The 15,442-nt window shown below is 38.6% G+C and overlaps 1 protein-coding gene across 1 annotated transcript in view; it reads left to right on the forward strand.

Annotated features, from left to right (window-relative positions):
* Positions 1 to 15,442, forward strand: part of GINM1 (glycosylated integral membrane protein 1) — a 29,733-nt gene that overhangs the window by 8,799 nt on the left and 5,492 nt on the right. Inside the window, exons 2-6 of the mRNA XM_070733696.1 lie at positions 2,881 to 2,940; positions 5,662 to 5,758; positions 9,004 to 9,137; positions 11,642 to 11,798; positions 13,622 to 13,752. Coding sequence (XP_070589797.1) covers positions 2,881 to 2,940; positions 5,662 to 5,758; positions 9,004 to 9,137; positions 11,642 to 11,798; positions 13,622 to 13,752 — 579 coding nt within the window. The remainder of the gene's footprint in view (positions 1 to 2,880; positions 2,941 to 5,661; positions 5,759 to 9,003; positions 9,138 to 11,641; positions 11,799 to 13,621; positions 13,753 to 15,442) is intronic.

Genomic DNA, 15,442 nt, shown 5'->3' on the forward strand with positions numbered 1-15,442 from the left:
CTCTACATTACTTAATTTAGTCACGTCATACACAGATTAGTATTCTGAAAAATTCTCAGTGGTTTCTCTGAGAAGGGCTTTTCATCTGGCAGCACAGTGTCAGTCAGTTTTTATTATACAGTGATCCCTCGTTTTTCGCGGGGGATGCGTTCCAAGACCACCCGTGAAAAACGAATTTCCGTGAAGTAGAGGAAATATATTTTTTTATGTATTTAACGAGTAGTTGGACTTTTAAAACCCACCCTTTGCATTAAACAGTCATTCTATAATATTTCTTAGCTGGAACTACATGTGATATCCTACCAGTTTCTTTAATAGAGTACAGTAGTACTGTAGAACAGTGATTTTCAACCTTTTTTGAGACGCGGCACATTTTTTACATTTACAAAATCCTGGGGCATACCACAACCAAAATGACACAAAATGACACTCGTAACACAGTACATATTATACATATAGTTAATAATATAGTTTCTAAATGTATTTATACTCACTTAGTGTGAGACCTGGGCCTGTTTCGATGAACACAAAAGGGATATCCTGGCAGAAATGGTAGTTTGGGGACCCATGTTTAATTTCCCCACGGCACATCTGACCATGTCTCATGGCACACTAGTGTGCCGCGGCACACTGGTTGAAAAATACTGCTGTAGAAGAATTTTATGAATTTTTAATAGATTTAAAATTTTCAATGGATTTAATGGAATTAAACCCCCTTTGAAAAACCGCGAAGTAGCGAATTCGCAAAAGATGAATCGCGAAGTAACGAGGGATTACTGTATATCTATATGGCTCTCGTGGTAATACAGGAATTATTTTCCATTGTGTATTCCAGAACAATATGAAACAATGACTTTGACATTGTTACTAAAGCAATCATCTGCCTTTAATATTTTCCAATATTGCTGCTGTCCAATATAGGAGCGTACGTGTACTAGCTGGGCAGCTGCAATGATTTGATGTTCAATCCTTGAGAGATAATGTTCTTTTGGCTTTCTCTCCCTGCTATCTTTGCTCATCCCTTACAGGAACATACATCCTCTCTCCATAATAAAGCAGCACAGCAAGACCTCAGAGAAACCCATTAATAACCTATCGAATTTCAATCCTGTTGATTGCAGTAGGTCTCTTTTAGGAAGGTGGCTCAGTCAAATATATACAGTGTTCCCTCGCTTTTCGCGGGGGATGCGTTCCGAGACCGCCCGCGAAAGTCGAATTTCCGCGAAGTAGAGATGCGGAAGTAAATATATTATTTTTAGCTATGAACAGTATCACAAGCCTTCCCTTAACACTTTAAACCCCTAAATTGCAATTTTCCATTCCCTTAGCAACCATTTAGATTATTACTCACCATGTTTATTTATTAAAGTTTATTAAAAAAAATATTTATTAAAGGCAGACGAAAGTTTGGCGATGACATATGATGTCATTGGGTTGGAAAAACCATGGTATAGGGAAAAAACCTGCAAAGTATTTTTTAATTAATATTTTTGAAAAACCGTGGTATAGACTTTTCGCGAAGTTTGAACCCGCGAAAATTGAGGGAACACTGTACATAGTAAAATGTTTGGTTGCACATATTGCAACTATTATGAGGATGATGCCATCAATTAGAGTGAATATCTGTTGGGTCATATAAGATTTACATGAACATTGCTTCTCATTGACAAATGTATCTTTTCTTTTATGTACGCTGAGAACATATGCACCAGAGACAAATTCCTTGTGTGTCCAATCACACTTGGCCAATAAAGAATTCTATTCTATTCTATTATTTAGAATTCAATCCAGAATGTATGTGTAATTTGACTGCAAATGGTCACGCAATCACAATAGTGGTACGCAATCACAATTAAAAAACACTTTGGTTTTGGAATATTCTTTATTGCTAGCAAAGTATTATAATAGAAAGCATATGAAAACAATTCTTCAGCTATTGTATTTAAGACAAAGTTATTCTGAGCCTATTTGTCACATTTTCCCCTTCCACTGAACTTACAGTAGTTTTATGGTAGTACAGTAGTTCCTCGCTATACCGCGCTTCACCTACTGCGGCTTCACTTCATCGCGGGTTTCTGAGAAAGTCGATCGGCAGATTTAAACAGCCCGCCGAACTCGATCGGCAGGTTTTTAAAAAAAAAAAAAAATCTAAAATTGTAAATACTGTATTTAAATACTGTATCTAAAATAAATACTGTGTGGGAAGGGTTTATAAACACTTAAAACAATGAAAACTTACCAAAAAATTACAATATAAATACTTAAATAAGTACTATCAGTCGATAAATTCCCCATCGCGGATTTCACCTATCGCGGCCAGGTCTGGAACGTAACACCAGCGATAGGTGAGGGACTACTGTAGTCCTGTTTCCATTTATAATTCTTACCTTTGTTCTGCATTTTCCCATTTCATTACAGAAAATAATCTTATTATACAATTTGTATTTATGCCCAGCACAGTATGCACAATTAGGTATAAAATACATTTTGGGATCTTGATAGTTATATGTACTAACTCTGGCCCTACTATTCTGTGGTCACTGAACCTGTTCCTCCTTCAGTTTTTTTTTTTCTCTGGTTACTTAGACCGGTGTTTCCCAACCTTGGCAACTGGAAGATATTTGGACTTCAACTCCCAGAATTCCCCAGCCAGCGAATGCTGGCTGGGGAATTCTGGGAGTTGAAGTCCAGATATCTTCAAGTTGCCAAGGTTGGGAAACACTGACTTAGACACAGACTTTAGAAATGCTAGATCCTGACAGACCACATTGTGGGTGGAAACAAATCTGTCTCACAAACTAAAAATTGAATTAAGCACCTAGTTTATAAACTGTACTGAATATTTCTTTCTTTTTCTTTTTCTTTTTCTCGTTACTTCAGGAAAACATCAAGATTAAAGTAAATATACTGGAGACCACTGGGGATATTCAGGAAAGACAGGTATTGTATGTTCCATTTCCTTTACTTTCTTTAGAAAAGTCTTTTCTTTTTGCTATTGTGATTCATCAGCAAAAAAAAAAAAATCAGCTTAAGGGTCTTTCTAGTTACTTTAACTATGTGTTTCCCAAAATATAAGACCCAATTAGAAAATAACTCCCAGCATGATTTTTCAGAATGCTTGTAATATAAGCCTAGCCACCAAAATAAAACTAAATTATGCTCTTCAGCTAGTTGGGCACTTAGTACCATATTTTCCCTAAAATTAGATCTAACTGGAAAACGCATCTTTTGGAGCAAAAATTAATGTAAGACCCGGTCTTATTTTCAGGGAAACATGGTAGTACAGTTGTTGATTAAGTGTTATAGAGATACTTAATTCCTTCCAATAAATTATGTTTGTACTGCCTTCCATGGGATTATTTGGTGGGACCCAGGGGAAGAGCCTTCTCTGTGGCAGCCCCGACCCTCTGGAACCAGCTCCTCCCGGAGATTAGACCTGCCCCCACCCTCCTTGCCTTTCGTAAAGTTCTTAAAACCCATCTCTGCCGTCAGGCATGGGGGAACTGAGACATCTCCCCTGGGCCTATACAGTTTATACATGGTATGTTTGTGTGTATGTTTGCTTTTAATAATGGGGTTTTTAGTGTTTTTTAAATTATTAGATTTGTTCCTACATTGTCTTTGTTGTTGTTGTGAGCCGCCCCAAGTATATGGAGAGGGGCGGCATAAAAATCTAATAAATAAATAAATAAATTATAAAAGTTAGAATATTATTTGTTGAGTTCCAAATTTAGTGCTTAATTGGCATTATTCTATATACATAGCAGTGTGCCTGAATGAATGTATTTTGTATGTGCGTTGCTTTCAGCCATAATAATTGTCAGTAATATATAGTTTTATACTACGAACTGATAGATTATGAAGTCCTGTGGATAATACAGTATATGGACCCTTGTTCAGCTTCTCCCAGTTGATGGTGATAACAGACCTAGCTGTTTTCCACTGGCTGCTCCTAAGATATACTGTTCATAGTTCCCAACCCTTAGCTTAAAAAAGAGTCTATGGAGAAACTGAGGACATGGTTTTTACATTGCTGGTTAGAGCTCCAATGTACCAGTCTGAGTTAAAGGGCTGGTTTAACTTAACAGAATAATAATAAAGTGAGGGTTCTTGGTGCTCTCTGGTTGTTTTCTAGCAGACGTTTCATTACCCAAACTAGATACAGTAGTACCTCTACCTAAGAACACCTCTACTTATGAACTTTTCTAGATAAGAACCGGGTGTTCAAGATTTTTTTGCCTCTTCCCAAGAACCATTTTCCACTTACAAACCTGAGCCTCCGAAACTGTAACTGGAAACTGCAGGGAGAAGCCTCCGTGGGGCCTCTCTAGGAATCTCCTGGGAGGAAACAGGGCCGGAAAAGGCAGAGAGAAGCCTCCGTGGGGCCTCTCTAGGAATCTCCTGGGAGGAAACAGGGCCGGAAAAGGCAGAGAGAAGCCTCCGTGGGGCCTCTCTAGGAATCTCCTGGGAGGAAACAGGGCCAGAAAAGGCAGAGAGAAGCCTCCGTGGGGCCTCTCTAGGAATCTCCTGGGAATAAACAGGGCCTCCACCTTCCTTGTGGTTTCCCCAATCGCACGCATTATTTGCTTTTACATTGATTCCTATGGAAAAAAATTCTTCTTCTTACAAACTTTTTTACTTAAGAACCTGGTCACGGACCAAATTAAGTTCGTAAGTAGAGGTACCACTGTAACTGATGGTAAGCAAAACTGAGAAGCTCTGGCATGAGTATCTAAGTTACAGCCAGAAATTAGATTTTTTTAAGATTTCAGTGACTCTATCAGTGTGACATATTCTGCTTCTTGCTCCTTTTGCAAGTTTTTCCACAGAAAGATACAGTACTTCACAGGTTATATTTTAATACAAAGTCACTAAAATCAATGGCAATGCAGTAATAGATCAAGGCAGTTTGGTGGAGTGGTTAAAGCCTCAGGCTAGAAATCAGGAGATGAGGACTTCTAGTCTTACCCTTAGGCACAGCCCTATGAAAAAGATAATGACACGGTGCATCTGAAATCTTACCAAGAAGACGACAACAGAATTATACAGCTGGAAGGGACCTTGGAGATCATCCAGCCCAACCCTCTGCTCGAACAGGAGCCCCATTTCAGACAAATGACTGTCCAGTCTGTTCTTAAAAGCCTCCAGCTATGGAGCATCCACAACTTCTGAAGGCAAGCCATTCCACTGATTGATTGTTCCGTTATGACTGTGCAGGGATTTGCCTAGCCCTAGGCCAGAGGTCCCCAAACTTGGCAACTTTAAGACTTGTGGACTTCAACTCCCAGAATTCTCCAGCTGGCTAAAGAATTCTGGGAATTGAAGTCCACAAGTCTTAAAGTTGCCAAGTTTGAAAACCTCTGGCCTAGGCACCCACCAGGAAACCACATTGACTTAGAGGGACCAAAAAGAAAAACAAATGAGTGAGGGGTCAGTATGGGCTGGCCTTTAATTCTTTTAGAGCGTGAAAGCCCAATGATGGCAAATTTATCAGCATATTTGGATGGTAACTAATTTTGAATCTCTTCTGTTTATGACTTGTTTTGATAATTGTGATTGTGTAAATTAAACAAAACTTTGGTCAACCTTTTGAAATGTATAAAACTCTCTTTTTATGATCCTGTACATTCAATATATATTTTGTGGAATTTTTTGTTTTAGGTTGTTCTTAATATTACTTATGTGAACGGTCAGGTGTATGTAAATGACTTTCCACTGAAGAGCGGAGTCACACGGATAAAATGTCAAACTTTAATCTGTGAGTGTTTCTTAATTCACTATCTGGATTGTATGTTCCTTTATAACTCTATGGAAATAGTCTTCGGCTTATGACTTTGATTGGGGCTGGGACTTCAGTTGCTAAGTGATGTAGTCACTAAGTGAGTCATGCCAAATTTATGACATTTTTGCTACATTTGTTGAGATAAATAAATCTGGCTACCCTTTTGACTGTGCTTCTCTTAAGCCCCCTGGAAGGTCACCAGTGGCAATCATGCAATCCCAGGATGCTACAGTCATCATAAATGCATGCTAGTTGCCAAGCACTCAAAGTTTGACATATGACTTGCAAGGATGTTGTGACTGTGGTAAGTGTAAGAACTGGATATGAATCACTTTTTAAATGGTAACTTATTGTACATTGTAACTTTGGTCATTCAACTAATAATTGTAAGTTGAGGAATACCTTTTATTGTTGTTTGCGTCCCTAGAGTCACTTTTCATGAGTTGGACTGGCATATGCTGTAACTCCCATTACTAAAAAAACACACCAACCTCTGCATATAAATTAGTAACAATAGATTATTTTCATATCTAAACAATTCAAGATTATTTGTGATGGTTTATGGTTTTGAATTAATTCAGGGTAGTTCATTATTGCGTCCATAACCAAATACAAACGGAGATTGAAAGCTGATTTTAGGAAAGCCCTCAGCAAGTTCCTGTTTGGTCATTTTAATTGTGTTGCAGGCTGAGCTGTAGAAGCTCAAGGATGTGACTCCACCCTGATAAGTCCTGTCCGTCACCTCTCACGCCCAGCACACATCCAGCAGAGCTGGTAAAGGAGCAAAACAGCCTGGTTTCAGATAATCTTAGCAAAACACCTTTGAGACTTTCTTAATTCATATTTTCTGTAAATAAAAAATTGGGATTTTTCTTGTAACGATAAAAGAATTACCCAGCACATACAAATCCCTTATGTACACAAATGCACCAAAGACAAATTGCTTGTGTGTCCAATCACACTTGGCCAATAAAGAATTTCTATTCTGTTCTGTTCTGTTCTATTCTATTCTATTCTATTCTAATTAGAAAAAGCAAACATTCTGTTTTGTTTACTTTTTTTTGCTGTTATGTGCCTTATATTGAAAAGAAAGATCCTGATTGGATACATAAGCATATTTTATGAAGCCATAGCAATTACGTGCTATTTATGATTTTTTAATACACTAAGTATTTACTTGATATACTGGTTGGGGCACGTTTCAAGGTTAGCTTCTAAGATAATCTACTCGACTTAAGACATGCTAGTATGCTTTAAAACTGGTTCTTAACAGTTTAGAGCAATATGCATTAAAAAAAAATGCTGTAGAGGAAATGGATCCCAACAGTGGTTCATTGTGGCCTTTTAAAGGAATTCCTCCTGTATTTTCTAGCATCAAACTAGCTCTAATACAGATAATCCTTAACTTACAACGATTCATTAAACAGCCGTTCAAAGTTACAATGGCATTGAAAAATGTGACTCACAACTGGACCTCACACTTAACTATTGTAGCTCCCCCAAGGTTGTATGATCAAAATCTGGGTGCTTGATAATTGACATGTATTTACAATGCTTGCGGCATCCTGGTATCATGTGAATTGCCATTTGCAACCTTCCTAGCTGGCTTCTGACAAGCAAAGTCAATGGGGGAAACAGAATTCACATAATGATTGCATGATTCATTTAATAACTGCAGTGATTCACTTAACCAGGCCATAAAAAAGGGTGTGACTGATTTAACAATCCCTTTCCATAGCAACAGAAATCCTTGATCATAAGTCAAGGACTACCTAAATAGACATAATCTAAAGCAGGGCTGTCAAATTTGCGGCCCACGGGTTGGATGTCTAATGGGTTGGCCATCCCCACCCACCGCCAGTTTAGCGAAAGGGGAAGAAGATGTAATATGTCATGTGACAATGTCAAGATGATGCGAATTTGACATCCCTGATCTAGAGAGAGAAAGTCCTTCTTGATTGATGGGGTTTTACTGTGGAAAAGTATATATTTCATTTAGTTCTCAAACAAAATTTCATTTGCTGTAATATAATAACTGCCGTAATTACTGACTTTCTATTAAATTTTGAAAAGAATCACGTGAGTTTGAAACTCATGATGCAATTCATTATGTTTTTCTCCAGATAGAAGAAGCAGAATGTTTGCCTGCAAACAATCACTTATTTTACTGGATTAAATGGAATAGGTGGAAATTAGATTAGGGAGATTTAGGACTCAGAAGCCAGGGGAACAAGTCATTGACATTACAAAACTGGATCTCAATTCAGTGGTGGATAATAAATGCCAAGGCATCTTTGCCACACAAACATCTTGATGATTGTTATATTCTATGCAGATTTAATTTAATACAGTGGCAGCAGAAATTACTAGTCTTCTATTGAAATCAGTGTAAATGTAGATGGCGGGAGAGGAAACATTTGAGTGTTAGCATAGTAGCAGTGAGCTACATAATTGAGAGAAACCTACATTACAAGAGGACAGCTTCTGTTTGAAAATGAGGAGAAAATAGCCTAAGAGCTTGTCACTTTATGTTCTATTCCATATGTTGTATAGTGGCTTGGATCATAGATGCTTTATTTTGGATTGAATACGTTAAATGTACATCTAAATATCTTTTGTCAACTCTTTTGTTCAGTGATTTCTGGAGCCCACCTACTACAAGTAGAACTGCTTGAATTCCTAATGTTTCCTTAGGTGTAAGAGTGGGTATATAAAGTTAATTTGCCCTAGTAATTCAGTAGCTTCCCTCAAATAGTATGGAGATGGGTATTTGACTCGATTCAATGAGTTGAAGAATCTAGAGAGCAGGTTTGAGAAGAAAGGAGCTATCTTAAGTGCAGGAGGGAAGAAGAGAGAGTGGGAAAGTGTAATTGTGCGATAACACAATCTATAACAGAGGTCTTCAAACTTTAAGACTTGTGCTATGCTGGAGAATTCTGGAAGTTAAAGTCCACAAATCTTAAACTTGCCAAGTTTGGAAACCCCTGATCTAGAAAGTAGAAAATATTCATGTTTCCATTTTTATAGTCTGTTTAACCTTCTGTCATTTTCCCCAAAAATACAGTAACTCTGAAATCTAGTCAGCTAGTTATATAAGTTCCACACTGAATTGCAATAGGGCACCCAATCCAGTTTGCCACACTATTTTAATGTGTAACTTGTTTCTAGAGATGTTGTTTCTCTGCATGGCCTCTGTATGACACACAGTTATTTGTTGATAGTGAAGAGTGGAACCCATGATACCTTAGGCATTGTCAGCGTTCGCATTATGATTCATGAGTGGCCATTGGCATCCAGTTCCAATTTGCAATTGATCGTCGTTCAAGAAGAAGTGACGGATATAGATGAAAAGCAGGCAAGTATTCTTTTTCTAAATCATTGTATTTACTAGCTTAGGTATAAATCCATAGCGGAAGATTGTTATTGAAGAATGATTACATATTTTAGTTCTGTGTTTTAACTTTTGCCAACAAACCAAGAATACTTCTGTCTGACATCATATAGTTAGTTCTATGTCCTCTTTTGTATCAGAGTATGTACTTTTTAAATTAAAAAACCCTCAAAGTCAACACTCTTTATATATTTTTGTAATTTTTACAGGAATTTTGATAGTATCTATACAATCATATTTTAGGAATGTTTATATATGTTACGTATCTCCAGGAAATGGAGGAACGGAAATGGCTAACTTTTTAAAAGCAGCTACTTTGGAATAGTATGTGAGGGATTTGGGGTTTTTTGGGGTTGTACAAGGATAAATGGTAAATTGCCCATGCATTGAGCTTAATTCTTGATGACCACATGGATATATCCTTGCAGTTTTCTTGTCAACAATATGCGGTGGGATTTTTTTTTCAACTTCCCAATCTAATATACAATGATGGTATTTTGTAATGATCTCAATTGATCTGACATGAAGTTTTTGTTGGGGAGGAAAACAAAATGAAGGGAGGAAATATTATTTCCGCCTCCTAGAATGAAGGTAGAATATTTATTTATATAAATATGCTTTGTGTGCTGCCCATTCCCAAAGATATAAAAGTATCATGAAATAAATAAGAGCCCCCAGATAAAAAGAAAACCTTCAAATATGAACAAAAATTAACACTCAATATAATGCATATTGTAAATAGGGGAATATAAATTTATGTATCCCTTGGAGTCTCATCATTAGTCACAATTTATACAACAATTTCTTAAGTAAATAATACAATAGTAACTCTTGGGTTATAGATTATTTTGCCTCTAAAAATATTCAGAATTCAGATCATTCAGTCATACCATACAAATATAGAAATTAATGTTTGGGTTCAGAATCCATCTGTAATTCTGTTGCTGATTGATTTGAAAGGCAATATTCTACTTTTTCCTTACATTGTTTCTGATTGAGAAAATATAACCCATACTGATGCTAGAAATATCAAGCCATTTGCTTTCCCTTTTGATACGATACACAATATATTTATTTTTAATTTTTATTTATTTATTTTGTCAAGTAGGTATTGGTAGTATACAAAGATGTAGCAATGTTTATATACATGATACTACTAAGAGAGAAACATTAGGACAGGAGACGGAAGGAACTATGATACACAATATATTTATTTTTTATTTTTTATTTATTTTGTCAAGCATGTATTGGTAGTATACAAAGATGTAGCAATGTTTATATACATGATACTACTAAGAGAGAAACATTAGGACAGGAGACGGAAGGCACTATGGTGCACATGCACGCCCCTTACTGACCTCTTAGGAATTGGGTAAGATCAACAATGGATAGTCTTAAGGGTAAAGTTTTGGGGGTTAGGGGATGATACTACAGAGTCATATAATGAATATGATGCCGATGAGAGCAGAGCATTTTCTTCTAATATGTCACGTACTTCATGAGGTGAGGAGGAAAAAAGGGTAGGAACACATTTAACTGTCCATCAGGGTATATAGATTTATTTATTTATTATTTATTATTTATTAATCAGATTTGTATGCCGCCCCTCTCCGCAGACTCGGGGCGGCTCACAGCAATAATAGTACAATGTAAACAAATCTAATATTTAAATTTAAGTTAATTTAAAACCCCAATTTAAAAACCAATCATACATACTAGCATACCATGCATAAATGTTTATAAGCCTAGGGGGAGGGAAAGTATCAATTCCCCCATGCCTGACGACAGAGGTGGGTTTTAAGGAGCTTACGAAAGGCTAGGAGGGTGGGGGCAACTCTGATATCCGGGGGGAGTTGGTTCCAAAGGGTGGGGGCCGCCACAAAGAAGACTCTTCCCCTGGGTCCCGCCAAACGACATTGTTTAGTTGACGGGACCCGGAGAAGGCCAACTCTGTGGGACCTAACTGGTCGCTGGGATTCGTGCGGCAGAAGGCGGTCTCAGATATATTCTGGTCCGGTGCCATGAAGATTTAATAGCTGTAAGATGATGAGAGGCTGTAAGCAGAGGCAACCGGAACCTGATGCAGTGGGAACGAGGCAGTAGGGTTGCTGCCACTTTAAGAAGCTGGGTAAGAAGCTGCCTATATAAGGGAAGTCATCAGAGGTGATGTCCCTTCTCCTCATGTTCTCCCTCTTCCTGTATTCTATAAGTCTGTATATATTTAGCTGTATATAAAAGCACTATTAATGATCTAAAGGCTCTATGTGCTGAGTTTTTGCTCCTGGGTTTATCTCATAATACTAAGTGACACTGTCACTTTAAAAAAAAGCAACTTTTGATCTTGAAATCCCTTCTTACAATACTTGCTCTTTTATGTCTAGCTTTAAAAAAAGCTTGACTGTTTCCAACAACATTCCCAACATATGTGGATAAAAAATGTGACTCCCATTGTTACACTTCTTTTGCAGGTTAAACAAGATGAAGTGATAGAAATAGACCTATTAGTAAAGGATCAACAACTCTTGAGACATACAAACTACACCGTTCCTCTGGAGGAAAGTATGCTGTATTCCAGCCCGAGGAACAATGATATTTTATTTACGCTTCCAAACTTTGCAGGAAAAGGTACTCAGTCCTATTGAGTCGCAAGAATTGGGCTTTATTTTATTTTTTATTTATTTATTCATTCAGTTTTCATACTCACCCGTCTCATGTATGTTATTTTTTTTTCTTAAAAAGGTGCTATTGAGTTTATTTTTTGCCATTTCACTTAAGGGTTCTGACTTTTTAAAAAGTTCTTGAGAAGGGAGTCAATTAAATTCATTGTTCACTGTATCTAGACCAGTGTTTCTCAACCTTGGCGGTTTGAAGATGTGTGGACTTCAACTCCCAGAATTCCCCAGCCTTAAGTCTGTTCAGGCAGCTGTGAGACAAAGGATCCAGTATTTAGAATAGAATTCTGGGAGTTGAAGTCCACACATCTTCAAACCTCCAAGGAACATTGGTCTAGACTCTTTCGGTGTTCATGTTCCTGGACTTTTAAAGTCATTAAATCTGAGGCTAGCATGATCAAAAAGTTCTTACCTTAGATTTAAGGACTTCACCACTCAAAAAAAGATCACCTCAACAGCCATAAGTTAACCTCTCGTTTATAGGCTGGTCAAATTAATATGGTTACAACTGGCTTTGTTTTATTTGTATTCTCTCATAATGTTTTTAAGGAAAATTAAAACATGGGCCAGATCCATGTTTCTTTACGATCAAGCTTCAGATAAGTGTGGACTTCAATTCCTAGGGGAATTGTGATACAGTAGAGTCTCGGTTATCCGTCCTTCGGTAATCTGACACTCCGGGTTGTCTGACGTTATGGATGGTTGGGAGCATGGCTGTAGGCATTTCCATGCCACCAGACACGCCCCAAACAATGCAGCCATGATGGGAAAACAGTCCCCAAAGACGCCTAGAAAAGCCGGGCGGGGGAGGTGCAGGCTGCTGCCCCAGAGAAACACTTCAGGTCAGCCCGCTGTCCAGAACTCCCTTCCCCACTTCCTTCTTTAAAGTTCCAATTGGGAGGCGGTGGAGGTCTTCACCCCTCTCTCAGCCTGTAGCGACAGCGGGGTGGGTCAGTGTGCTGTTAAATAGGCAGCTGCAGGGTCCAATCCTGTAGTCTCCACCCAGGATTCCTTGGACGTTGGGGAGCTGAAGGATTTGGAAGGACTGCTTCACCTTCTCCCATGGTGGTGGTGGCGTTTTGGGCTGGGCTGTGTCAGGCTGGGACTGGGATGGGTGTTATGTGGCCGCCGCTGCCAGGCTGTAAAAACTCACATCCACCCTTCTGCCATTGGAGGCGGGCGTGACTAAAGAGCCCCTTTCTCCCCGGACCAGCCAGCAAGCATGGGAACACTGAGGTGGACGGAATGCTTTATCCCAGGACCTCCTATTTATTTTACTCCTGCCTTGACAGTAGAGTCTGGATTATTATAGTTGGGTATCCGACTATCAGCCCGCTCATTTATGTCAGATAATTGAGACTCTACTGTAATTGAAATCCACACAGTTGAAAGTTGCTGAGGTTGAGAAACCTTCTTGGACTAGATCAGTACTTCTCAATTATTTTCTGTTACATACCCGCCCCCTCCAGAAGAAGTAAACATTTTGGGCCTATCTAACTCTCTGCCACAACTGTAAATAGTTCCCAAACAGTGAATTTTCTTTTGCTGAAAAATTTCAAACAATGGCTGGATGATTTCTATAAAATATTTTCTGATGGAACCCACACCAAGAACAGATGACGAAAAATCTATACCAACTCCATGATTCTTTAAAAGATTTAAATAGTTTTGCACTTTGGGACTTTTATTTATTGTCCTTACTCTGCTTCTTTTTAGTGTGGTTTTTAAAATAATATACCGACCGATGAACCTGTCTTTTTGATTTTTGTAAAACAGATGTTGAAAGTCCTCTACAAACAACCAGTCACTATCTTCTCAGGCAAGTAGAAACTACAGTGGATGAACAGACAATGCCTGGTAAATTGCCAGAGACTCCACTCAGAACAGAGCCACCATCATCTTATAAGGTATATTTTTTGGTCACAACGATCATGTAAATGTCATGGTCACCTAATTTGAGCTAAAGGATATGTAAGGGGATTTCTTTGAGAGAATATAATTCTTTATTGGCCAAATGTGATTGGACACACAAGGAATTTGTCCTCGGTGCATTTGCTCTCAGTGTACATAAAAGAAAATATGTATCTGTCAAGAATCATGAGGTACAACACTTAATGATTGTCACAGGGGTCAAATAAGCAATCAGAAAACAATATTAATAGAAATCTTAAGGATACAAGCAACAAGTTACAGTCATACAGTCATAAGTGGGAGGAAATGGGTACCATTCGGTATCCCCTCCGTCACTCTATCAAAGAAATTAAATCCAACAAAAATAAAAAGGTATGGAAACAAGGTGATAACTAGAAGGGTAGATGGGGTTGCAACTGTGTACTTGAAGTCCTCCTTTCTACATGCATATAGTACAGATACTAAGGAGTGCAGCTTCAGTCAGACAGACATAATTCTCATGTCCAGGTTATGGCATCTCCCCCAATTTCTCCTTCATCTGATGCTCCCATGGGTATGGGTATGTGCTATGCCTTTGAGTCAATGTTTATTCCTGGTGATTATCTCAACTAATGAGGTGTTCTCCGAGTCTGCGGAGAGCGGTGGCATACAAATCTAATAAATAAATAAAAATAAAACAAATGAATAAATTAATCCCACAGTGCTGCAGTCATGTGATTGCCATTAGTAACCTCTTGTCAGCTTCTCCATCAATTGTACTTGTTAGAACTCAGCAGTGAAGTTGCAAGTGACAATCACATGACTGCAGGATGCCACAATGTTGCAGTTGTGAGCGTGTCACTGAATACCTGAATTATGATGACGGGCGGTTGCAGTTATGAGGACCTGGCATAAGTACCCCTCGTTCGCTGCTGTTGTAACTTCAGATAGTTGTTGAATGAGTAGACGTTAAGTGAGGAGCACCCATAAGCCATGTCATGAGAGCCGCATCAGAGCAGGCAGAAGGTCAGCTGGGACTTAAGTGTGCCTCTCAAGAGAAGCTAGGCCCCTGATAGATTTCTATCTTATTGGCAGCTACTAAATTCACTCATCCAGAACAATTGGTCTGTTCACCAGAAATATTATAAGCAAGGTGCTCCCGGATAGCTGTAAGTCAGCTGATAGCCCCTTGGCTCAGCAGTAGACTTGATTGGCTACTAGCCCAAACCCATTGCAGCATTGTTTTGGGCCCTGATGTACTGGTGGCAACTGGTTTTTCCTCTTTGCCCTAAAGATGCAAGGAGGGGCACAGGAGGAGAAAGGGAGGGAGGGAGTAACTGCTGGTGTTATGCAGAACTACTTCCTGTCTACTAAGCTAAACAACTAACTCGTTAAGTTTGGTATTATTGAAACAAAAGACCCCAGAATTCATAAACCAGCTCCCTTTTCCCTAGTTATCTATTCCATAGAAACCATAGCCCAGTGGTTCTCAACCTTTCTAATGCCATGACCCCTTAGTACAGTTCCTCATGTTGTGGTGACCCGCAACCATAAGTCTAGCGCCAATTCTCCTAACAGACCTTTAAGCTGATTGGCAGGAAGGACAGAGGGACACCCCCACTGTAAATGCCTGATTGGTCAGATTGTAAAAATATGTTCCAAGGCGCCAGAAATAGAAGCTTTACTTCCTAACACCATGGGAAATTT

This window comes from Erythrolamprus reginae, chromosome 1 (genome assembly GCF_031021105.1).
Source record: "Erythrolamprus reginae isolate rEryReg1 chromosome 1, rEryReg1.hap1, whole genome shotgun sequence".
Taxonomy (NCBI): Eukaryota; Metazoa; Chordata; class Lepidosauria; order Squamata; family Dipsadidae; genus Erythrolamprus; species Erythrolamprus reginae.